The sequence below is a fragment of the Notamacropus eugenii genome, chromosome 7 (assembly GCF_028372415.1).
Source record: "Notamacropus eugenii isolate mMacEug1 chromosome 7, mMacEug1.pri_v2, whole genome shotgun sequence".
In the NCBI taxonomy this organism is placed as follows: domain Eukaryota; kingdom Metazoa; phylum Chordata; class Mammalia; order Diprotodontia; family Macropodidae; genus Notamacropus; species Notamacropus eugenii.
The window spans coordinates 89,790,200-89,815,661 of record NC_092878.1 but is presented as its reverse complement, the minus strand read 5'-3'; the positions used below and the strand labels follow the sequence as shown (position 1 = coordinate 89,815,661).

General features: G+C 35.2%; 1 protein-coding gene and 1 pseudogene across 1 annotated transcript in view; both read left to right on the top strand.

The window, feature by feature from the left end:
- GLRA3 (glycine receptor alpha 3) overlaps window positions 1-25,462 on the top strand; it is a 142,979-nt gene that overhangs the window by 4,464 nt on the left and 113,053 nt on the right. Inside the window, exon 3 of the mRNA XM_072625150.1 lies at window positions 12,974-13,041. Coding sequence (XP_072481251.1) covers window positions 12,974-13,041 — 68 coding nt within the window. The remainder of the gene's footprint in view (window positions 1-12,973; window positions 13,042-25,462) is intronic.
- LOC140513918 (creatine kinase B-type pseudogene) overlaps window positions 21,711-25,462 on the top strand; it is a 4,699-nt pseudogene continuing 947 nt past the window's right edge.

The following is a 25,462-nucleotide window of genomic DNA, read 5'->3' as shown; positions in this document are numbered from 1 at the left end:
AATTGTGCTAAAGACAATTTCCCTTCTAAAATATATTTTTAAAAATGAAATTATACATGCACTAAAAGTACTTATTTCATGGTACAACTTACTTTGCATCAAAATTTTGTTGGCTTTCCTTGATTTAGGAAGTATCCTATGCCTCTAGAGTCATTAAACCAAAATTTAAAGATTTTGTCAACTTATTCTTTCCCCCAAGTCTTTTGGGAAAAGCTAATTTAATACTTTGAACTAGGTAAGAGATTATCTTAGCTTTAGAGGGGGTTAAAAAAACCTGATACATAGTACCCTCTGGTGGTCATCATGAGTCACTGCACCACATTCTGCAAGACGAGTATAGAGCTAACCCATTGGGTCATAAATTTAGAGTTGAAGTCTAATCAAATTTCTTCATTTTACATTTGAGAAAACTGGGACTCAGAGAGATGAAATGACCTGCTCAGAATCACACAAGGTATAAATGGCAGATCAATGAGGACAATTCCTGGATCCTGAATCTCTTGACAAAAATATACAAATCTCCTTAGTACTTCATTCCATTTTCATTCAAGGTTGTTATTAATTATTCCAAGGCGGTGCATACACTAAATAGCCATAATGTTCCTCATAGCTCTGAGTTATATGGAGCTATCATGAAATAACTAAGTTTGTAGAGCTTGGACTATATGTCACAATTCAGAATAAGAAGACCAAATTTTGACTCTTAGTTTATGGTTTCTCCTCCTCTACAAGGGAGAAAGCAATAATTTCACTACATAGTTCACAAAATTTTCATGAAGTCATTGGTAATAGGTGCAGGAATAGATTCCCTGTTGGTTCTCTTATAGCTCTCACTTTTATGATTTGTTCACCTCACAACTCTTACAAGTAAATTCCATTTAGCTATGAAAAATTTTAGTTTTTTTTAGAATTGGCAGGAAACAAGGGGAAACAGCAGGAGAAAGCATGGTATAAGGGAGGAACATTTGATTTTGCTAAAAAAAAATATATTATGTTTTCATGTAAAATCTGCTTTCATTTTAATAGAATTGATTTCAGGTATCTATACACTCCAGAGGCCATTAATATTAACCTAAGTGGATAATTGTTATTGCCATAAAATGACTAATCCAATCACAGGCCTGCTCAACTGAACCAAATATTGAACACCATTGTCAAGATCTCTTTGGTCAGAAACCTTCTCTAATCTTGGTAAAATACAGCAATGATAAGCCGAAGGACCAATTGAGGCAGGGGTATAGGACAGGAGGAGGCTGAGCCCTAAGGATTATAAGATAAAAATGTACCATGGCAGTCAAAATTACCTAAGCCAGTCTTAAGTTATATAGTGTTGACAGTGAGGAACGTTGTCACCTCACCATTCTTAGCACTAGTCAGACAATATTTGGAACATCGAATTAATTTCTGGGTGTGACATTTTAAGAGAAGATTGATAAACTGACATGTTTCCAAGAATGGTAAATAGGACAGAGTGAGGACTGGAAACAGTTTTATATAAAGATTAAGTAAAAGAACATTAGGGAAAATGGATTTACTATAGGCATGATGACTATCTTCAAATATCTGAAGGGCTACATTGTCGATGGGGAAAGGATTTTACTTCTGCTTGAACTTAAAAAGGCAGAAAACAAGGATGCAGAGAAAATTATTGGACAATAAATTTCCATTGAGTATAAGAAAGGCTTTCCTAACAATTAAATTTGAGGTGTCCTTGAGGGAGTATGTTACTTGTTATTACAGTTTTTTAATGGAAAATGAGTTTCTTTTTGAGTATATGATTCCTACTCAGATACAAGTTAGATGAGATGAAACTTTTGAATTATGAGATTACACATTTCTCTGATTCACTTGTCTATCCTGTGACTTGTACTTGCTTGGGTCCCAAAGTCCTAGAAAGGATGGAAATTAACCATTTGGAATGGTCATGGAATGGAGCTATAGGAACAAAGTTTGAAGAAAGACATACATAGGGATGCCCCATGTTTGTTCCCTATGAGTATCTTCTGAAGACATTCTAGGAAGCAGAAAAGGAGACCCCTTATTTCACTAATCCTGCTCCTAATTTAATCGACAGGAATATTAAGTAGGGATTATTGGGTCTTGATGCCCCTAGGATTCTTAATCCTCCAAGAGGAGGGGGGGAGAGATACTGCCTATTTCTACATCTTTACTCTCCTAATCTAGATTTAGCCTTTTGTGCAGATTATTCAGTCTCAAAATTCATTAAGCTTGATCCATTCTGGGTACAGCTCTACAGGGCAAATTTTAATCTCTTTTAATCTGTGTCTCAGTGAAATCTTGGCTCTGTCTATAATTAGTCTAGGTACTGGTTTATACTAAACAATGAGGACTGCATCTTAGTGGTTATACCTCTTGAAATCTTTTTGTAAAGCTACATTATATTTAAATGTTTTGCTAATATCAATAATTAATAATCAGTTGCATGAAGATGATATATGTGGGAAAACATAACCCCAATTACTTTTATATGTCTATTTGAGTAAATATGTACAAATATATGAATGTATGTCGGTGTATAGACATGTAAGTGTGTATATGAATGCAACTGGGCAACTGCTGTCAACTTTCCTGAATTTCAGGCTTGATACCAGTGACCAAATATACAGTTTTATGTGTGCTAGCCTTAGAGACCCAAACGTGTAAAATGTCAACTAGCATAACATCAAAAGCCCTTGGGCCACCATAGTTTCATTTCAATTTGGTCACAAAGATGTTTTTGCCATATTCTCTCCTTTTTGCTCCCTTCTACTTGGCTCAGTGTTGAAAACCCTAGCCGTGTGCACAAATCCTCAGACTCTAGGGGCTAAAGAATGCAAAATTGCCTTCACAGTAACAGCTGTCTGCTATCTCCATGTCTCCAGGGCTTTGTTCCTGAAGTGATTTCTTCAAAAAGTTTTCATTCCCTTGTCTTCTGAACACTACCATTTCAGCCTCCTTTGTAGCAACCACAAGAGAGAAAAGATTCTCATTTTATGTATCTGCATGAAAAGATTATGAAGTCCTATGACTGTCCTCTGCGTGATTTCTCTGTGTGACTGCATTTCTCCCTTCCTGACTTTGTCATTTGACATATTTTATCCTGAATCCGCATAAGATGTTTATATTTCTTTATTTAAAAGCAGTGTCCAAGTTTCCTCTGGATTTGCACACAGTCTACCCGTTTAGAAGGGAACCACACCTCTTTCTACTGAGCTTAACAGTTTATATTTAAGGGGAACACAAAAGATATACTAAGTGATGCCTTTTACAAAGGCATCACTTAAATTGAATCCCAAGGTCACACCTCTGTTCCCCATCAGTGAGTTTCTCAAACTACCCCTGCTCTTCCTAAAACCATTCCTTGTCTCCAGGTTGAAATTGCTATCTAAGCAGACCCCAGAACCCTGAGTCTTCAATTCCTAACTTCCTTTGAAAATCTATGCAATATCTTTTTTCTTCACTCATTCTTTCATATAGGCTGTTATCATTGCTCTCTGCAACCATGAATATAGTGAACTGTGAGTTTGTCCTTTCTCTTTTCCTTTCACATTTTTGGTGATTCTCTCTGAAACTCTATTTCTCTTACTGCTTCTATCTAATAACTTTACATTAATCTCTTTTCCCAATAGCACAAAAGAGTACTTCCCAGTTTTTCTAACTGGGTCACCATACCACCCTATGCTAGTCGGTTATGTGAAGGACATATTCTCTGGCTTTGTCTTCTCATTATGATGATTATCATTTTTAGAATCCTTACATCCTCAAATATAAATTCTTGCATGTTCCCAACCTGATTAAACCATGTTATTCCTAAATCTGTATACAAATAATCTATTCACCAAACATTTGTTAAGAGCCTATAATGTGTCAGTGTTGTGTTAGCTTCTATGGATACAGAGATAAAAATAAAAGTGTTCCTATACACAAGGGTCTTAAATTCTACTGGGAAAAGGCAATTGACTTATGAGTAAACAAGGGTGTATGTGAGTTTAATACAAAATGATTTCAGTGTAGCACTAACAATTGCAGATATTAAGAAGTGTTGTGTTGGAAGAGACATTTGAATCGATTCTCAAAGAGAACTAAGGGTTCCAAGATGCAGAAGTGAGCACTGAGAGAATTCTAGGTAGGAGGGAGAATCTGTGCCATGCCAGAATATCATTTCCAGGGAATCTAGTAGGATAGTTTGGCAGGAGGATAGAATGTGCGTGAGAGACTGAGAAGAAGTTGGCCTCAGAAAGAGAGGCAAAGAAGAGCTAGATTGAAAAATAGATGGTAGAATATTTATTAAGTTTTTACTGTATAATCAGCAATGTACTTATCACAAAAGATACAAATATAAAAGAAAAAAATAATATAGTCTCTGAACTCAAGGGGAGGGGAGACAATATACAAAGGGTATCTGGAAAGGAGGATGGGAGTGTATTCACAGTGGTATCACAGAATGGAGTGGAATACTTCATGGACACAAAGTGGGGTAGAGGCCTGGAAGAAGGATAAGGTGAAAGTTCCCCTGCCAGTGGTCAGACTGTGAAAGGCTTTAAGTGTCTAAAGGAGCAATTTGTTATTTTATCCTAGAGGCAAGAATCATAAAAACTTCCTGAATAGAAGAGTGACTTGGTCACACTTGTACTTAAGGAGTATTAATTTGGCAGCTATAGAAGATATATTAGAAAGGGAAGACATTGAATATATGGAACCCAATTGGAGGCTATTGTAATAGTTCAGGCAACGAGTGATGGAGGGCAAGGAGTGTATGAGGAGAAATAAGAGGCCCAATTTGAGAAATATTCTGGAGGTAAAATGACTAAGACAAGGTACATTGATAAGACAAGGTAAGTAAGACTGGAAAAATGATGGCACCCTTGACAAAAATAAAGTTGGGGAAAGAAGTGAGTTCAGGGAGAAATATAATGAGTTTTGTTTTAAGCATTTTGGATTTGATAAGCCTGTGAGACAATAAGGCAGGGAGATACTGAGCAGATAGTTAGAGATTCAGCACAGGAGCTTAGGCAAGAAACAAAGACTACATAGGAAGTCTGGGGAGTCATCTACATAGGGATGAGAGTTCAATGCTTGGCAGCTGATGAAATTACCAAAACACAGTAACTGTAGAGTAAAGAGAAGAAGGAAGAAACCAAAGATATAAATATAGAGAGAGAACAGGAGATATAAGATAATCAAGCAATGGAGACTAAAAACAGCCTTAAAATGAGAAATAAATTTGGCCAGAATTACTCTGGGGCTTGAAATTTTGTTTTTATTCTAAAGCTAGAAATATGCAAGAAAAAAATTGAAGCTATATGCAAATCTCTTCTGTCACACTGGATCCACCATAGATGAAACTTTGATATTTTTCTTTTGTTGGGAGTGTTCATATGCTTCTCTGTTTTTAGTTTTAGTTTTAAGGATTTTTTGCCATACACCTATCTATCAAATAGTCTCCTATTCTAAAAGGGGACTATTATATTCCTTATCTATAGTCTTTTGCCATTCTCTTTTCTGAGTCTGAGAATTAATATTTGTTCAGTAATGACATTAAGGATGGTTTTTAGAGAATAACCATAAGGAAATGTGCTGCTAAAGCATCTAAATTTACTGCCATTTGCCAATAAGGCCAGTTGTGGCTAACTGGGTAAATCATCTCAAATAAAAATCTATCATATGATTGCTATTACAGCTATTGGCTGTTTTTATGAATCAGCTAATGAACTGATTAATAAATTGAACAGCTTCTGCCCTGACTGAGGGCCAGTAAGCAAGTGCCTCTACTATAGCCACATTACCATTTTTGATGAGCTGCATCTCCCAGAGACTGTCCAAATGATCTGATTTGTTGAAAGAGAACAGCCAAATTGTTGCTTGCAAATAGATCCATGCTGAAAGCCCCAACACAGTATGATGCCTGGAGCCAAAATACTATGGATATTTACTCTCTATATATTTGTATATACAGAGAAGTGTCATCATGTACTGGACTGGGAAGTTACCTCTAAGTCAATAAAACCTAGCTTCAAGTCCTGACTCTGAGATCCTCTGGCTGTATGACCCTAACATGTCACTAAACCTGTAAGTGCTCTAGGCAACTTTCAAACTCTTAATTTAAGGCCTGAATTAGTAGAGGGAGACTCTTACTGGGCAATCCTACAATTAAAGAAGTCACAGTTCCAGTATGCACTCTACACTTACATAATGATATATCTGTTTAAATAAAATGTAATTTCCTGGAGAGTAGAGATTGTTTCACTTTTGGCATTTGTATCCTCAAACCCCGGTGAGGTGTCTGGTACATGGTAGGTGTTTAATAAATCCTTGTTGAGTGACTGAATGGCTGATTGATATAACACCTTTGCTGTCTTTGACTGTTATAAACCATTGTTGGGCTAGTGTTGGTGACTTTGTTGGTGACTCTGATATTAAAGACAACTACGATGATTTTTGCCAGGAAAATGGAGAACATTCAATATCTGCTAAGCCCCAATGGCCAAGATAGCAGAGAAGAATTTGTTTGACTAACAATTGCATGTTTCTTTCTCCATAATACCTTTCTTAAAGTCCTAATTATGTCTGAGCCTACGAAAATTTACCAGAGGAAGAAAACTTCAGAAGGCTCAACCATTGGAATTGTTCAGTAAACCACGTGATGTTGATTAATATGCCCTAAATCCTTTCACTGTATTTTGAAGGTATCAAGCAGTGTGGGAGAATTTCTGAATGCAGCAATGAAAGTGTTTAGTTGTGTGTGTCAAAAACAGGCACAGACTGTAGTAAGAGCCAAGATCCTGCAGAGAGCTAATGATCATTTTGAAGCTTACAATTTGCTGCATAGTTGGGATTAGAACAGTTTGAGTCTGCTGGCTTGTTCACTTCTGTCTACAAACCTACTCAGATTTTCCCTTCATCTTACCACTTCTCCAAGTTGCATAGCTAGTTAGGGATATGGATCAATTGATAGATGGATGAGTACATGGGTTCAACTAGGTTGTACAGTGGCTAAAGCTCTGGGTTTGGAACCAGCAAGAACTGAGTTCAAATCTAGTCACCCACATTAGCTGCATAATCTTCAGTAAGTCTCTTAACATCTATTTATATCAGTTCCTTCATATGTAAAATGGAGGAGATAATAATGACATGTATCAGTGTCTGACACAAAGTAGCTACTATGTAAATTCTAGATAGTATCAGTAGCAGTCATAGACAACTAGGTGGCACCGAAAAGAGGCTGGAGTCAGGAAGACTCATCTGGACAGATACTTACTTGCTGTGTGACCCTGGGTGAGTCATTTGACCCTGTTTATCTCAGTTCCTCATCTGTAAAAGGAGCTGGAGAAGGAAATGGAAAATCACTGTAGTACCTTTGCCAAGAAAACCTCAAATGGGATCACGAAGAGTTGGACACAACTGAAAACAACTGAATGCACAGTAGTAGCAGTAGTAGTAATATCACCATCATTACTGTCATTACATGCATGTATGCATAAACAAGCATGCATGAATATGCATCTAGACACACCTATATACATGAATGTGTATGAATGCATATCTATACACATACATGTATATGTGTGAGTCTTGGTGTTACATGCTAGATACTACAACCTGCTTCCTTTTCTCTGATCTCATTTTCTATCTGTGAACGTACTGCACCCCAAAAACAAGAATGCAGCATTTTACTAATCTGTGATTTGCCTGGGAACATTCTTTATCATTTTATACCTATTTTGAACTAAGAGACGTCACGAGGAATCAATCAGATCACAGATTCGTGGGAGAGTTTGACATAGATCATCTAATTTAATCCTTTTATTTTCTAAGCAAAAACAAAAAATAAAAACCTGAAATCTAGAGCAGAAAAATAACTTGTCTAAGGTCACATGAGCCATTAGTAGCAGAATTTGGACTAGGCCTTTGGTCTCCCAATCTCAAAGTGCAGTGTTTGAAATATTTGCCTAATGTTCTCTTTATATGTGTGTGCCAACAACTCTTCTGGAAGATGGAAGAAGCAATTATTTTGGAAAAGCTTGCTAAACACTAATGGGAATTTTGGTGCTACTTATTCCTTCAATTAAACAAGTGAATTTTAAGCATCTACTACGTACCAGGCAATGTGCTAGGCCCTAGAGACAGAAAACAAGGAATGGAATAATCCCTACTCATTAAGGAGCTTGAATTGTGATGGGGATACAAATACACAAAAAGTGTACAAAGTTGAAAAACATATGTACATTTATAGATGAGGTTGTTTAGAAAGGAGGGGTACTAAAAGTTGGAGTGTTCAGGAAAAGCTTCATCTCCACGATGGTGTCTGAGTTGTAAATTAAAGAGGAGAATTTTATAAGACACAGACAAGGAGGGAATGTGTTATAGGGATATAGGATGGCAGGGCAAAGATTCAGATATAGACGAAGGGGTGAGGAACATAGAGAAGTCCAATTTTGGCCAAGTGTCAGAATGTAAGAGAGACAGACAGAGAGGGAGGTAGGGAGGCAGAGGGAGAGGGAGAGGGAGAAAGACAGAGAGAGAGAGAGAGAGAGAGAGAGAGAGAGAGAGAGAGAGAGAGAGAGAGAGAGAGAGAGAGAGAAGAGAGAGAGAGAGAGAGAGAGAGCGAGCGAGCAATGTCCACTAAGAAAGGCAGGCTGGGCCAGGTTGTGTAGAACTTTGAAAGCTAAGCAGAGGACTTTATTTTTATACTAGAGGCAAAAGGAAGTCACTAGAATGGGTAAGTCACAAGATCAGATCTGAAGTACTACTTTCCTACTTTATGGAACAGATCCTTACTCCCTTAAGTCAGGTTTTAACTCCTCCTTGACTAAGTAATTAGTCTTCTAGAGTTCCCACAGCTAAAAACCCCATCATTCTTCAGTCCACCAACATGGGAGGAAGTTTTCTGAGTTAACCTAGACTTGGTTGATTGTTCAGTTGTTTTTCACTTGTGTGGTTTTCTTGGCAAATATACTGGAATGTTTAGCCATTTCTTTCTCCAGCATATTTAACAGATAAAGCACTGAGGCTAGTAAGTGTCTGATATCAGATCAGAACTTATAAAGATGAGTCTTCCTGATTCTACTGGCCACTCTGTCAACTGCACCATGTAGCTGCCCTCACCTAGGCTAACCCATAGAGAGCTCATTCCTAGGTCTTTACTCATAGAATTTCCAGTTTAGTAGGACATGTGAGACCTTGTGCTTGACTGCTTGAGTCTGCAGTCAATTCTATACCATGATGAGGCCACAGAGGAGGACTTGACTAAAGGGAGTATGTTCCCATAATTATAATAATGACAACTCACATCTTCTCTACTGAAAGCTTCTTTCAATGTCCCATTCTGGGATGATAGTGAGATCTCAAAGGTCATATCAGTAGAGCCCAATACCCAGTATTTTTCACCAAGGCTAAAAGATTTCATGTGGGGGCCATACTTAGGACAAAGGAAAAGATTCAGAAAGTTTCTTCGCCAGAAAGGTGGCTAAGATGTCATAATTTTCCAAATAGTAGCTAATACATAACATTTTAAAGGTTACAAAGGGTATCATTGAATCCTCACAACAATTTTTAGAGGTAGGTGCTATTATTATCCCTATTGTACAGATAGGGATGAGAGGTTAGCAGTAAAGTGGCTTACCTAGGGGGTCACATTACTAGTAACTGTCTAAGGTGGGTGGGTTCAAAACTCAAGTGACCCTGACTCCAAGTCCAGTGTTCAATATACTGTCCCATCATAGCATATTACCACAGTGATTCTTTCTTCTTTTTCTGAATATTATCTTTTCTCTGAGTTTTTGTGACAATACCCTTTTCTGCCAATCTCACCACCCCTTTTCAGGTTCTTTTGAGGACTCTTCATATCATGCCTTGTAATTATAGTTATTCTCAAGACACTTCCCTAATCCCTCTTTGCCTCTTCACACATATTCTGACTTGGTAAACTCATCAATACCCATGGATTCAGTTTTAATCTCCTTACTGATGAGTCCCAGTTTTATATATCCAGCCCCAGTTGCTTTCCTGAACCTTAGCTATGAATCACAAAATGTCCATCACACATTTTAAATTGGGTATCTTATAGACTTCTCAAACTCAGCATGTCCAGGACAGAGTTCATTGTGTTCCACTCCAACTCACCCATCATTTGAACTTCCCTATTTTTAGTGAGCAAACGACCATCTTCTAGTCTCAAGTGTTTGCAACTCTGGTGTTATTCTTGATTCCTTAATCTAGTTGACATTACCCTCAGATCCAATTATCTGCCTGATCTTACCAGTTCTACCTGCACAATATCTCATTCATTTCCTTTTCCCTACTCATATAATCACCACCTTAATTCAGTCCCCTATGAACTCTAGCATAGACCATTGCAATTGACTGTTGACTAAATTGGCTGAAATTTCTCTCCACTCTAACCACCCTCTATATGACTAAGAAAGTCATTTTCCTTAAGCATAGGTATGACCATGTTGTTTCCCTTTCAAACAAATTACAGTGGATTCTTATCATCCTAGAATAAATATAAATGAATTTGTTTGGCTTTTTTATTTTCTAAATGTAGCTTTTCATCTTATTTTACTTTTTTTCAATTAACAATTTGTTTTCTCTCCCTCCTACTTTCCCCTCTTCATTGCAAAAAAAAAAAAAATTCCATTCCTTGTAAAAAAAAAAATAAATGAAATCAAAAACAAATTCCCAAATTGGCCATGTCCCAAAAGTATGTCTCATTCCACACCTGTGGTCTATCACTTGTCCATCAGAAAGTTCATCTCGAGTCTTCTGGAATCATGGTTGATCATTGCTTTGATTAGAGTTCTCAAGGCTTTCAAAGATATTTATCTTTATAAAGTTCCAGTGGTCTTGTAGATAAGGGGATGGAATCTCAGAGAAGTGTAATGGCCTACCATTTCACTGTCAAATATAATGAGAGTTACTGGCTAGAGAAGGATGGAAGCTCAGATTTCCTGATTCCTATGACTCCTTCCATTCTTTTTTTAATTATTTTTATTTATTTCATTTTTAATTTATGGAATAAAACAAGCATTTCCATAACATATTATAATAAAAGGTGATTACACATGAAATTGCAAATGCATTATATGCAAATTGCTATTACTTTTAAATATTTAATAGTTATCATGGAAATTATTTTGTTTTCCTTTTTTATACCCCATCCTAAAAACCCTTGGCTTTTACATCTATTCAAAACCATCCTCCAACCTACCTTTGTAACTTTATTACACATCACTCTACTCCATGCATACCACAGAGCCGCCAAAAACTGGCTTTGTTAATGTTCTTCATGTATGACCCTCTATCTCAATGCTATTGTATTGGGTGTCCTCCATGTTTAGAACGCATCTCTCAAGGTTCAACTCAAGCAATATTTTTTTTTGATTCTCCCAATTGTTAATACCTTCCCTCCCTAAACTCTGTATATTTATTTTTAAAATTTATTCTGTATATATTTATAAAAATTCATGTTATTTTTCCTGATATGATGTAAACCCCTCAAGAGAAAGTGGTAAGAGTAAACAAACCCAACTTCAGTGCCCTCTCAGTTCATGCTCAATGTTGGGACAAAATGAGGTATTCACAAGTTGTTAATAGTTAACTTTAGGGGTATTTTTGCCCTAACAAAGTTTCTCTGGCTTCACACACACACACACACACACACACACACACACACACACACACACACATCTCCATATGGAATCATGTCTGATCAGCAAAGCAGATTATGATGAGTCATGATCTTCAGAATCCATCAAGCAAAAAGTTTCCTAACTCCATGTGGGTAGTTCATGCCCTTAGGTGACCAGGAAAGGAGACAAGTACCAACCAATTCCTAGGGACAACTTTGTTAGCTTTGTAGAAAGGAAAATCCAATTCTTGTGACAGAGAAATAGAAGGATCCTGATCCTATCCCACAATGAATGTTTCATCTTTGTTCATAGTACCTAATGCATAAAGGTGCTTTAGTGGAGGATGTAAGGGACTGGAGTGCTGTAGTTCATGGGGTCACAATCAGACATGACTGAACAACTGAACAACAATAAATGCTTGCTGAAATGCTGTAAAATGAACAATTTTGAAAGACTTAAGAACTCTGAAGAATGCAATGAACAACTGTGATTCCAAAAGATTGATGATGAAGAATACCATCTTTATCATGACAGAAAGGCAATGGAATCAAGATGTAGAATGAGACACACGTTTTTGGACATGAACAATATGGGAATTTGTTTTTCTTGATAATACATCTTCTTTACAAAGGGTTTGTTTTCCATTTCTTTTGATGCTAGCCAGAGGAGAAAGCTACTTGTTCACTGAAAAAAAAATTATTTTGAAAATGTTCATTCATTGCAAATACTTATATTAGTACAACATTGTGATTAATATTAGTAAATGTTTAAAGAAAGATGTGATTTAGATCAATAAAAGGAGTCCCTACATCAGTGAAATAACCAGTCTTCTGAAATACTGGTGTCAGCTCTCAATCACAGAGAGTTTTACTCATTTATAAAGTACTTTCATCACAACTACCACATTTGGAAGAAAGGTACCAGTATTATGGTCTCCATTGTAAAGTTAAGGAAACCAGCCTTCAGAAAGGTCAAGAGAGTATGGAATTCAAAGTCCCTCAACAGAACATCAACTTGACCCCAGATCTTCTGGTTGTGGTGTTGTCAGTCATCAACTCTTAGTGACCCCATTTGGGATATTCTTGGCAAATATACTAGAATGCTTTGTCCTTTCCTTCTCCAGTTCATTTTACAGAGAGGAAACCAAGGCAAACAGGGTTAAGTACAAGGTCACATAGCTAGTAAGTATCTGTGGCCATATTTGAACTTAGGTCTTCCTGACTCCAAATCCAACAATCTATCTACTATGGCACCTACCTGCCCCACTTCAGCTAGTAGGTCCAGAGTTATTTCCTCTACAAACATTTGCCCAGTACTGACGTTTACTTTTTTTTCTTTTTCAGGCCCTCCAGTTAATGTCACATGCAACATATTCATAAACAGCTTTGGATCTATTGCAGAGACAACCATGGTAATCCATTTGACATGATAAAATGTTCATATATATATGTATATATATATGCATATATATGTATATATCTTAAATATGAAATAACTGGTATAGTTAAATTACAATAAACAATAATGTTTTTATTCAAGCTATTTAAGGAACAATTGTAAATAAAATGAAAAGTAATCTTTACATATAAAGAAGTCTGTAACTTAATACTTAAAATCTCAGAGAAATACCTGAAATTTTGACATATAAATCAATGGCATTACTTATTGATTCAAATTAATTTATGAGCCCTTGTTTAAATGGACTGATTTAAATAACTAGCAATTCACTCTAGTTTTTAATTCAGTTAAGCTTTTGTTTACTTATCCATTATAATATGCATAGGATTTGCATACTGTACTTTCATGTGATAAAAAAATTAGCATTTTATTTTAATATTATAAATTTATATATTTTAAGTTATATGTGGTTTTATGTGAAAATATATTATCAATTAGGAAGCTAGAGTTTAGATTATATATAGATAATCAAAAGGAATGAATGGAATACGTCCAAACCTGTTATGGTTTATACTTTATTTAAAAGATTATATTGTACCTATGTTGTTTTCTGGGAGTTTTGCAACATCTTTGGACAGAAACAGCAAAACTTTAACCTGATTTGCAGAAACTGAAGTTTTGCAAAATCATACCAGAGTCAATGATTTGTATGTAAAATGTAAAGACATAGTTAAAAATGTTCTTTAATCACATGATTATAATCTAGCTCAACTCTAATAAGAATTACAGAAATATCTACCCAAATTAATCTACTTATATGTTTCAGCAATTACTTACATATCAATCAAACTACCAAAAATAATTTTATAGAACTAGAAAAAATAATATCAGAATTAACTGGAAGAATAAATGGTCCAGAATATCAAGGGAATTTATGAAAAGAAATGCTATGGAAGGTGGTCTAGCCATACCAGATCTTAAATTGTATTATAAAGCAGCAATGATCTAAACCACTTGGTACTGGCTAAGAATTAAGGGGGTAGGTCAGTGGAATGGGTTAGGTACACAAGACATAGTAGTCAATGACTATAGCAGTCAACTGTTTGATAAGCCCAAGGATCCCAGCTTCTGAACAAGAATGCACTGTTTGACAAGAACTGCTGGGAAAACTGGAAAATAGTTTGGTAGAAATTGGGCATAGACCAATCTCTCACACTGTATACCAGAATAAAGTTCAAATGGGTACACAATCTAGGCATAAAAGGCTGATAACTATAAACAAACTAGGGGAGCAAGGAATAGTTTATTTATCAGATTTATGGAGAGTGAAGGAATTTATGACCAAACAAGAGATAGAGAACATAATGAAATGCAAAATGGTTAATTTTGATTATATTAAATTGAAAAGTTTTTGCGCAAAATCAATGTAACCAAGACTAGGAAGGAAGCAGAAAAGTGGGAAAGAATTTTTACAACTAGTATCTGTGATAAAGTACTCATTTCTAAAATATATAGAGAACAGAGTCAAATTTACAAGAACACAAGCCATTGATAAATGGTCAAAAGATATGAATAGGCAGTTTTCAGAGGAAGAAATTAAAGCTATCTATAGTCATATAAAAAAATGCTCTAAATCACTTGTGTTGTTGTGTTTTCAAAGAGGACCATTACATCAGAGAAATGATGACATGTCTTGAACTTTTGAGTAAGAGAGGGATGAATCTATTGATTAGAGAGATGCAAATCAAAACAACTTTGAGGTACCACATCATACTTATCAGATTGGCTAACATAACAAAACAGAAAAATGATACCTGTTGGAGGAGATGTGGGAGAATTGGAATACTAATTCATTGTTGGTGGAGCTCTGAGCTGATCCAACCATTCTGGAGAGCAATTTGGATCTATGCCTAAAGGGCTACAAAAATGTGCATATGCTTTGACTCAGCAATACTGCTTCTAGGGCTGTATCCCAAAGAGATCATAAAAAATGGGAAAATAACCCACACACACAAAAATATTTGTAGCAGCTCTTTTTGTGGTGGCCAAGAACTAGAAATTGAGGGGATGCCCATCAGTTAGGGAATGGTTGAACAGGTTGTGGTATACGAATGTAATTGTGCCTGAAATGATGAACAAGTGGACATCAGAGAAACCTAGAAAGACGTATATGAACTGATGTTGAGTGAAGTCAGCAGAACCTAGAGGACATTATACCCAGTAACAAGCACACAGTGTGAGGACTGTTTTTGATAGACTTAACCCTTCAGAGAAATGCAAGGTGCTAAAACATTTCCAAAGGACTCATGATGCAAAATGCCATTCAAATCCAGATAAAAAACTATGGAGTCAGAATATAGAATGAAGTAGATTATTTTCTCTTTTGTTATGTCTTGTTTTGTTTTGTTTTTCTCATGGTTTCTCCTATTCATTTTAATTCTTCTATGCAACCTGACTAATGTAAAAATGTGTTTAATAGGAATGCATAAGTAGAGCCCATATTAGATTGCACGTAATCTTGGGGAGGGAGGGGGAGAAAATTTGGAACTTATGGAAGTAACTGTTGTAAAGCAAAAACAAATAAATTAATAAATTTGGGGGGAAACAAAGAAAAACTAAATAAATAGACAGTGACAAAAAATTAAATTAAATAAAAAATTATAGGACTATCACTTACATGTCTAATAAAATATCTTAAACATTTAAATTCAAATATTTACAACTTGACGTTATGCATCTTAAAATAAAATAAAATTCAATTCTGTTCAAGTCTATAAGTCAGAAAAATGGGTCACAGATAATGATTATGTCCCAGGAAAGACAAATTTTTTTTCTTTTAAAATTAAGTACTTTACTTAGAATCATAAGAAGTGTATGTGTAATTTGCCTTTCTGTCTCTATTTACTTATCTCTGTAACTAGGACATTTTCTGCTTTGGACTATGACAGTTTAATCCTAAAAGGTGAATTTTGAAAATGACCCTCAATAGCAGCATGTTCCAATCACTACTCAGAGGTTAGTCTCAGAGCATAGTGACAAACAATCTGTCTTTGTCCTTCTGCCAGAAGGTTCTTACCAAGGGAATAAGAACTTCCAGCAGCTTAAAATAGCAACTAGCAGTGTTGTCCATCATAGATGATGAGGACTCTATTGACTTCTATATTTAAATTTTTCCCCAGTAATGTTGTTGAGTTACACTATGTCATTCATATTTTCTTGACTGGTTTTCTGTGGGGCAAAGAACAGGTCTTTGCTAAGATGACTGAACAGATTTACAAGTATTATTTCAGGGCATAGGATTATCTTTTTTTTCCCTTTGTGATAAAAACTGAATCATTTAGGGTTTGGATCTATATGGACCTCATTGGCACTGTTCCCTAGCCAAATTTAACTTTTGCAAACAAGAACAGCAAGATAATTGTTCAGATAAGGATGTAGTGAGTTCTTTGAGATGATACTTGAAGATGGTGATGATTAAGAAGGTGGAAGCAGTCTTTGAATGAGCAGTAAGGTTTCTTCTATTATGTTTCCGCCAGAGTTACTTGTTTAGCATAGCAGGACTTGGTGAGTGAGGGATGGGGAGAAGACATAATTCCTTACTGCACTCACTGAAAAGCATTACATGCAATTACTTTCACATATGAATGCAATCAAACATAATGGAAAGAATATGAAGGAATAGAATTTGTCAGTTATTCTCCAATAAGTGAGTTTTAACTTTATTTCCAGCTTTCCTACCATGGAGTGTTTTTATGGATATTTGATTATGCATTTGATCTGTATTTTCTGCCTTTGACTTTCCTTGGGATATATATTTAGTGTTATTATTAGGACAAAGGTATGAATGAATATTTGAAAAACATTGTTTCTTACATAATTTCAAATTGATGCCCATAAGTATTAGTCCAGTTCAGTTCCACCAACAGAGGTAGTAACATATCCAATATTGTTCTGATTTGCCACCATTTGCAACATTTAGAGGTAGATGGGAGGTACAAGGAAAATAAAGCTGATCTTTGAATCAAGAGGACTTGAGTTCAAATCCAGCCTCAATACTTACTAGCTGTGTGGCCCTTAGCAAGTCACTTAACTTCTGTCAGCCTCAGTTTCATCATCTATAAAATAGGAATAAGGATAGCAATTATTACCCAGGGTTATTGTGAGGATAAAGTAAGTTAATATTTTAAAGTATTTCATAAACCTCAAGCTGCTATTATCCTAGTTATTATTTTCCAAAGTATGAGGTAAAACCTTGAAGTTGTTTTAATTATAAGTTAATTAATGATTAGATTATTAATTCTTTGGAGCATGTTTGCAATTGTTCATATTTTGTAAGTATACCTTTGAAAATTTTGTACTTATCACTTAACCACATATCTATGTGGAATGATTCTTGATATTACAAATAGATGTCAGTTGTCTATGTATTTTGTATAGCAGACTTTTATCACTGATATTTAATGGATATGTTTTGCCCACATTATAGTTTCTATTATTTTCTTCATTTATTTCATTTGTATAAAAATTTAGCTTTATATAACAAATAATATATGTCTTTTTTTTAATGTTCTTTGTTTGGTTAAAAATTCTCTCCCTAGTCACTGTTTCAATATATTTATCAAGTCTATGATAACCTTAATGGACACAAGACTTCAAGATCAAATTTAAATCCTCTGAATATATTTTGGGCTAAATGGTCTCATAGAAATGCTCAGATCTTAAAGGCTCTCCTGGACTTCTTTGACTGAAAATTTAGCTTAAGCTCCAAATGAAAAAAAGTGAATTTTATCAGTGACAATAACAGATAAAAGTCTCTGATCTTTGTATTGTCTTGTCAATCAGAAGCTTTTTTTCCCCTTTATATCAGTGGTTAATTAGTTAATTGTTGTTTCTAAAATCTGGTATTTTTGCTGTTCTTCCAATATCAAAATGTTGAACTATAGAGAAATTAATAACAACCCATCCAATTTGCAAATCTCTGTAAAGGTTTTTGCTTACTCACTGAAGATTAATATGGCTCTATTACAGCAAGAATTTGTCAGTTCTTGGTGATATTTTTCAAATTTAAATTGAGCTTTTCTTTGTACTTTCTAAAGATTGACCCTTGATACTATCACCCTCTTCATACCAACAGCTATGACAAAATCTCTAACCCATTGTTGAAATGTGTTTTTAAAAGGTTCAGCTTTTTTCTATTTCTTTGAAGTTATAGCTATACTTTAAGCCTACAGAATTAAAAATACAACAAAAGAAAGCAATGAAATACATGTGTATAGCACAAAATCTAACGTTCAACTGTCAGAGAACTAACGATGGAGAAACCAGTTCTGCGTGACTTTTATCTGATCAGTCAGATGTTTTGAGTCAGTCTAGTGTTACTGTCACATGACCATTGCTGCCACAAAATTAAACCATAATGAAATCATTGCTTGGCATAAGTATTCCTGACATTCCTCGTTACTCCATAGCAAAAAACTTCAGGTCTCTTTTCTCTTCCGTAGCCTCTTCTCCTAGGATCCACACTCCTCTACAATCACTCATTTCCTCCTCCAAAGTCAAGGCTAGCTTAACTCAGCCTCAAAGGGGCCTATGAGCACAATATCCTTGCAGTACTATCATGCAATTACTTCCAAAAGATTATACCTAAAAACACAGGCACCACCAGAAATACAGGACCCAGACTGGGAAAGAGAGGTATGGGGGAATTAAAAGCAAAAATAAGAGTAACCATGGGCTGATGAGTTGGTCTTTAGGCATTTTTAATGTATGAATTATTTTTTGATAGCTTATTTAAATATTCCTCTTTTTCTGCCCTCATTCATTCTTCTAACTTGACCTTATATTTCCATTTTGTTGTTGTTGTTGTTCCTAGCACCTATTATAACACTTGGCATAAAGTTGATACTTAATAAGAACTTGGCTTAAAAGACTTTTTTTTTCCTTTTCCTCTTACTTGTAGTTTATATTTCTTTAATCAAAATGATCATACCAATTAAGCAGATAGGTAGTGCCTTGGATAAAACATTAAGCTTGGAGTCAGGGAGACCTGAGTTCAAATTCACTGTCATACATTTAATACTGTATAACCCTGAAAAAATCACTTAATCACTGCTTCCTCAAATATACAATAAGGATTAAAAATAGAGCCTACCTCAAAAATGTGTTGGGAGGTTTAAATGAGATAACATTCGTAAAACCTTTAGAATGCTTATTTCTTCCCTTCATAACATAATTACCTCATTACAATAATAATTATATGCTGAGAAACAACTTTGCTATAAACTAAATGGTTAGAATTATTTTATTTAGACAGAATCACCCACTGATACCTCAGGAGTATATGTTACTTTTTGTGATCTCTTACTCAGGATTTATCTTAATTTCTTTATTTAAAAATCACTACCTTTTAACGCTTGATTTAAATCCCCCACAGTATAAATCCCTTTCCAATTTTCTTCCTTCCTGAATGCTTAATGCAATTAAGAGATTGCATTTTAAAAATGAGAAAGTGATATACAACTTTACTTGTAATATTTCACAAAACATCTTTGTTTTTTTTTTTAACTTAATTTAAAAAAATACTAATTCCTCTTCTAGGAATAGTTTACATCCTCAATCTGTTCAACACAATCAATCTTCCTCTTAAATTTAACAACTGACTGAATAGGCTAAGCTCCCTCTGGTGTCCCCCTTATATGCAATATTAACTACAGATTTTAATTTTATCTCTATTCTCATTTGAAGCTATGCTTTATAATCTTTACTCATGTAGAAATCTTATTTACCCGGTTTATCTTTAGCAGAGGGCAAAATAATACGCAAATAAAATTTTGTACACAATCCATTCTTGACAACAGATTAATTCTTTCAATACTTGAATCTCTTTTTATAGCATAAACTCATTTCTTTTACCGCCAAAATGATATACGCTTTCCAATGTTTATCTAATTAATTTAATATAGTATCAGTCATTTGTTCAGTCAAAGAATGATCTGTTGTTCTTGTCATATAGCCATTGAAGATTCTTTCCAATAATGAAGTAAACAATACTCTATTTTCCACATTTTCTGAACATGCCATCCATACGACAATGTCCCTAATTAAGTATATTTTTCAAGGTTTTATCTACTTTCTAGTATTAAGTTAAGGAGCACTGAATAATAACATGTTTAAAAGTCTAAATAATGACTCAGGGTCTTGGAACATCTGGAACAATCCATAGAAACATTATTTTAATAGATCTGTCATTTCATTGATGTGGGTACTCTTTTCATTAATTTACATCCCAGTGAATCCTTGCTCTTTCATCCCATGGAATTCTTGTTCATAATGTTCCAAAGATTCTCCACATAGCATTCATTCAAGGCTTTTTAACCTTATTTAACCACATCCCTTTCTGAGAATGAAATGTCTTCAATGATCTCTTTTATTCCACTTCTTGATAGGACACTTTCATTAGAAATATGTTGCAGCTTATTTATATTCCTTCTAGATCACCCACAAATTTAACTGCTAAAAGATTATAGAACCTGAAGATTTATATCCCTAGAAAGTCAACAAAGCATTTGTGTTGAAAAGGTGAATCTTCACACCAGAGTATAACCCTAAGATCATTAAAGGCATTGAGTTCAACCCATCCTTTTCCTTCCTCCTATTCCATTCTGAACCTAACTTGTTTTATATCTGTAGTATATACTCAGTATATATAATGATGTATAGTCTATCCAGCATATCTGGACAATAACAACTTTAATACATTTTTTCTTGTATGGACTGTTAATCATCTTTTTTAATGTAAACTTCTTGAAAGCAGTCACAGTTTCATTTTTGTCCTTGCATCTTCAACACTGTACTAAAATCATAGCATTTAATAAACACTTATTGATTGGTCTATTAAATAATAATACTTGTCATTGAAAAGGATACATTGTAGGACTTGGGGAAATTTGTATGACATCACCCATTGAAAGGAACATCAGTCGACCTCAGCATCTATTTTGGATTTTTTTTGGGGGGGGGACCCTGGAAAAACCAAAGTTTCCTCCAGAGGAGCCATGAAAATGGTGAACATATTCAGCTAATATGCAGCTTTGCTTGATATTAATAATTAGAGAGTCTTTGAAGAGTTTTCTCTGCAGTTGCATTTATCAAGGTATGGTCTAAACATACGAATGAGACACTTTTCCCTGCTGAAATAGCCTTCTAGAACTAAGGAATACCTCCATAGCATAATAAGGATTAGAGTATGACATAAATCAAGGGCTTTTCATTCCCAAGAGAACAAAACTGCTTGGTTTCCAATGTATTTGATGGGGTTGATTAATATATAACCTACATGTCATGTTAGGATTCTTTTGTTCTCGTCAAGGGAAATAATTTTATATATTGTTAGCATAAAAAAAACACCAGAAAAAATACTATATATATATATATATGCAAAAAATATACAAAAATATATGAATAAGTATCTGCTTATTTAGAGTGGGAAGGAATCAAAAAGTCATTCTAATCTATTATCTTTTTCTAGGCAGGATCTCAATTATCCTAGACTGGAGGTTGTTAATGTTAATGTTAATGTTAATGTTAATCATAGGTCCCTTCACAGAATAATCTTTTGAAATGTATAACATGAAACACATGGGTTCACAAAGGAAATAAACATATGTTTTCCCATAAAAGATAATGGACCCCCTGAAATATATCCATGGACCTCTAGGTAAAAAACAAACAAACAAACAACCCATCTTAGAGGATGTAAATAAACACACAAAAATAACCTCTTTTAAGAAAATAATGCATGTCCTTATAACACTATATTCATCATACATTCTTCCCATTTCTTTTGGAAGAGGCAATATAATGTAGAAGAAATGGGACTAGTTTGGGGAATAAATACCATTGTTTAATTTCTGCCTCTTACATTTATCAGCTTCATGGCTCAAGTGGGAGTCAACTGACTTCATGAACCTCAATTTCCTCATCCATAAAATGATGCTAATAGCTTGTCTATAGTACCTACTACACAAGGCTGTCATAAAGATTAAACAAGATAATTTAAGGCCCTTTACAAATGGCAGGTATTATGATTATAATTATTCAGGATAGAAATGGAAAATTCTTTAACAACTCATTTTATGCCTCATCATTATATGTCATAACACTTTCATAGCCTAGTTTTCTCAATTTCAAGTAAAATGTTTCTTTGTTTAGACTTTCCTTATAGGTCTTTCCCCACCTCCCAAGTCTTTTAATCATCATTGACATTTTTTTCTCTAATGGCTAAATTCAAAATAACAAATATATGATTAAGACTAATGTATAACATTCCTGCTTAAGATCCCTCCAAAGTTTCATGTTTATACTGGATGACATCCAAAAAATGTAGTGCATAAATTATTCCAGATGATAGAACTTTCATTTTATATGCCCAGTATTTTTTACCACAACTTATGTTTCCCCCAGGGTGATACTTGACACTGATACCAAAGCATACAAAAACCAGGCTAGTATACAACTATGCCCAAGATGACCATCTTGTGATGAAATCTGTATACTTTCATCCAGATTCTGTTTCATGATCTGCCCTAGCAATTTTAATCCTGGATCACTGAATTAACTCTGCCCTAGACATCTACATTGAATGATGTCACGTAGGCTAATAACCCTACTCAGCTACATTGTCTTCTTACACTCAAAGTAAAAAACAGATTCATAGTTGATTAGACCTGGCAAAGACTTAAAGCCTTTCAACTTTGTAGCTGAAGTAAGTAAAGATTCAGAAAGCAAAGTGATTTCCCCAAAGTCATATGTACAGCCAGACAAGGCTGGTGTCCCAGTCTACTGGGATCCACCTCAGGAATTTATAGGAGCATAAAAAGCACATGCTTTTAACTCCACATTGTTGTAGAAATAGATGCATGAAATGCCCATACAGTGTTTCTATACAAAGTGCTTTAAGACCAGTAAATTAGACATTCTTTCACAGATCACAAAGTGGTCTGAGAATTATTTAGAATAATGGAGGTTCATTCTACCATTAAAAAAAATTAAAGGATAATTAGTCCAAGACTCAAATGAATCTCATAATAATGTTTTAACTACCTGGTGGCAGTAGTCAGAAAATGTGCTTTTCTATTTGATTAAAGACCTAACATGGTGCCTGGGGAATACTAAGTACTTGATAAATGTTATTAATTACTTAATTATTTGACCCTGCAATACCTCTGCTCAGGAAGCTTCAGTGATTTCTCATTGTCATGAGGTTAAAATATAACCTCCTCTCTTTGACATTTAAAGCTCCTATCTTTCCAGGCTGAGTGCACATTACTCTGTATATAATCTGTGCCCTAATGGTTTGAGTCTAACCTAATATACCTACTTACTATTCTGTATATATGACATTCTGTGCCTTTAAATAAGCTATCCTAAATGCCTATAATGACTTCTTAGGTATGCCTCTTAGCACCCCTAAGTCCTTTCAAGGCCTAACTCAAGATCTAGTTCCTTCAGTAAGTATTGTCTGATTCACCTAACTGTGTCAGTAACTCCTTTCATCGACAGTTTTTTTTTTTTGATGGGGGGTTTAAGAGGAGAGGCATGGAATAAATATTCTATAATTAATTCTGTTTTGACATGTTGTATCTCCATGGTGAAATATATGCTCTTTGAGGTCAGGGTCTGCCTTACTCTTTGTATTTGAATACTCAACACCAACAGCAGTGGTTACAATAAGTATCTAATAAAAGTATTCGAATTTATTTTCAGCAATATGTACTAAATATTAAATATTATCTTAAGGTCTAGGGTCTCTCTCTGACGTAAATTGGGTCATTTAGGGAGCCAGATCCATTCCTTCATATTTCTATGAAATGAGTGTGATGCCATAGAAAATCCTAACACCCCTCCACTTTTAGGTACAACTAGTACTTAAAGTGACCACTGGTGAGGTGGGAAGTCAACCTACGTTTTTTTAGGGAGAGCTGAAAACATTCTACTAGCTTTTTGAGGGTTAAGCCCATTCCTGTAGGGGAAAAAAATCCCACTCTCTCATTTTTATTTTTCCTATAAAGTGTTAATAAAACAAAAAACTATGTTATCTGTCATGTCTACACTTTCAATTTTGAGCACCTGTGATTCAGCCTGGATGTGCTATGGTCTTTTTGCCATTAATTTCTTGTACTGTGAGGGCATATGGCATAGCAAAGAGCAAGCCTTGGAATTAGAACAATATGGATTAATATTGAACACGAACCAATCATACGATCCTGGGCAGGTTACTTAGCATCTTAGTGCCTCCAGTCAACTTTTAAAACTATAAATTACAGAACAGTTACTGACTTGCATTGGTGGAGTTTCCTCCTCCCAGGTTTCTTCTATCAATAAAACCAGTCCCTATCCCTTAGAGTATTGCAACAAGAGTGCTATTGAGCAAGAGAGTGATAAATATATTCCCTACATGAACAAACAAACATTTAAGAAGTGCCTGCTGCATTCACATGATGAAGAAGAGATAAAAATAAAGCATGGCACCTATCTTGAAGGATTTTACAATTTTACTAAGGAGATAAGGCTTATAGTCAGTCATTCAACAAGAATTTCTTACTTATCTACTGTGTGTAAAAAAAAATTCAAATTTGACTACAATTACATATGAAAAATACAATAAAATGGTATGCGAGTTGAGAGGGGGTAAGAAGTCATGTCCTGCTAGGGGTTTTAGAGCAAAAGTGATGAAGTAGTTGTCATTGGAGTTGGGACTTGAAGGACAGTGTTTCAGCAGACAGGAAAGAGGGAGAGAACATTTCATTCCCTCAGAAAAGGCACCAAAGAAATTGTGTGAAAGTTGATGATTAGTCCAATTTGCCTAGAATGCATCAAAGGAAAAAGGTTTTTAAATTCAGTCATGGAAGGATGGAAGTGTCTTAAAAATAGACCACCTGTGCTCCTATATTTTTTCCTAATTCTTGGATATTCCTATATGGCTTATAGTTTGGCTAAGTGGTTTGAAATTTTAGGCTTGGGGTATTTTCAAAACGGAAAATGAGGCACATTGAAAGATAATACTGTCTTGGGGACTTGAGGACTGAGCTTGTGCTTAGGTATCCTGGAATCCCCGCACAGCCGCTGCAACAGCAGCATCCTCGCAACCCTCGCGTCCTCTGTGAGCTCCGAAGCGCCTTCGCCTTTTGCCATCACGCCTTTTCTCCAACAGCCACAACATGCTGAAGTTCCGCTACCCCTCTGAGGAGGAGAATCCCGACCTCTCCTCGCAAAACCACCACATGGCTAAGGTGCTGACGCCTGAACTCTATGAAAAACCCTGGGATAAGGTTACATCAAGAGGCTTCACCCTGAATGATGTCATCCAAACCGATGTGGACAACCCTGGGCGCCAGTTCATCATGACTGTGGGCTGTGTGGCTGCAGATGAAGAA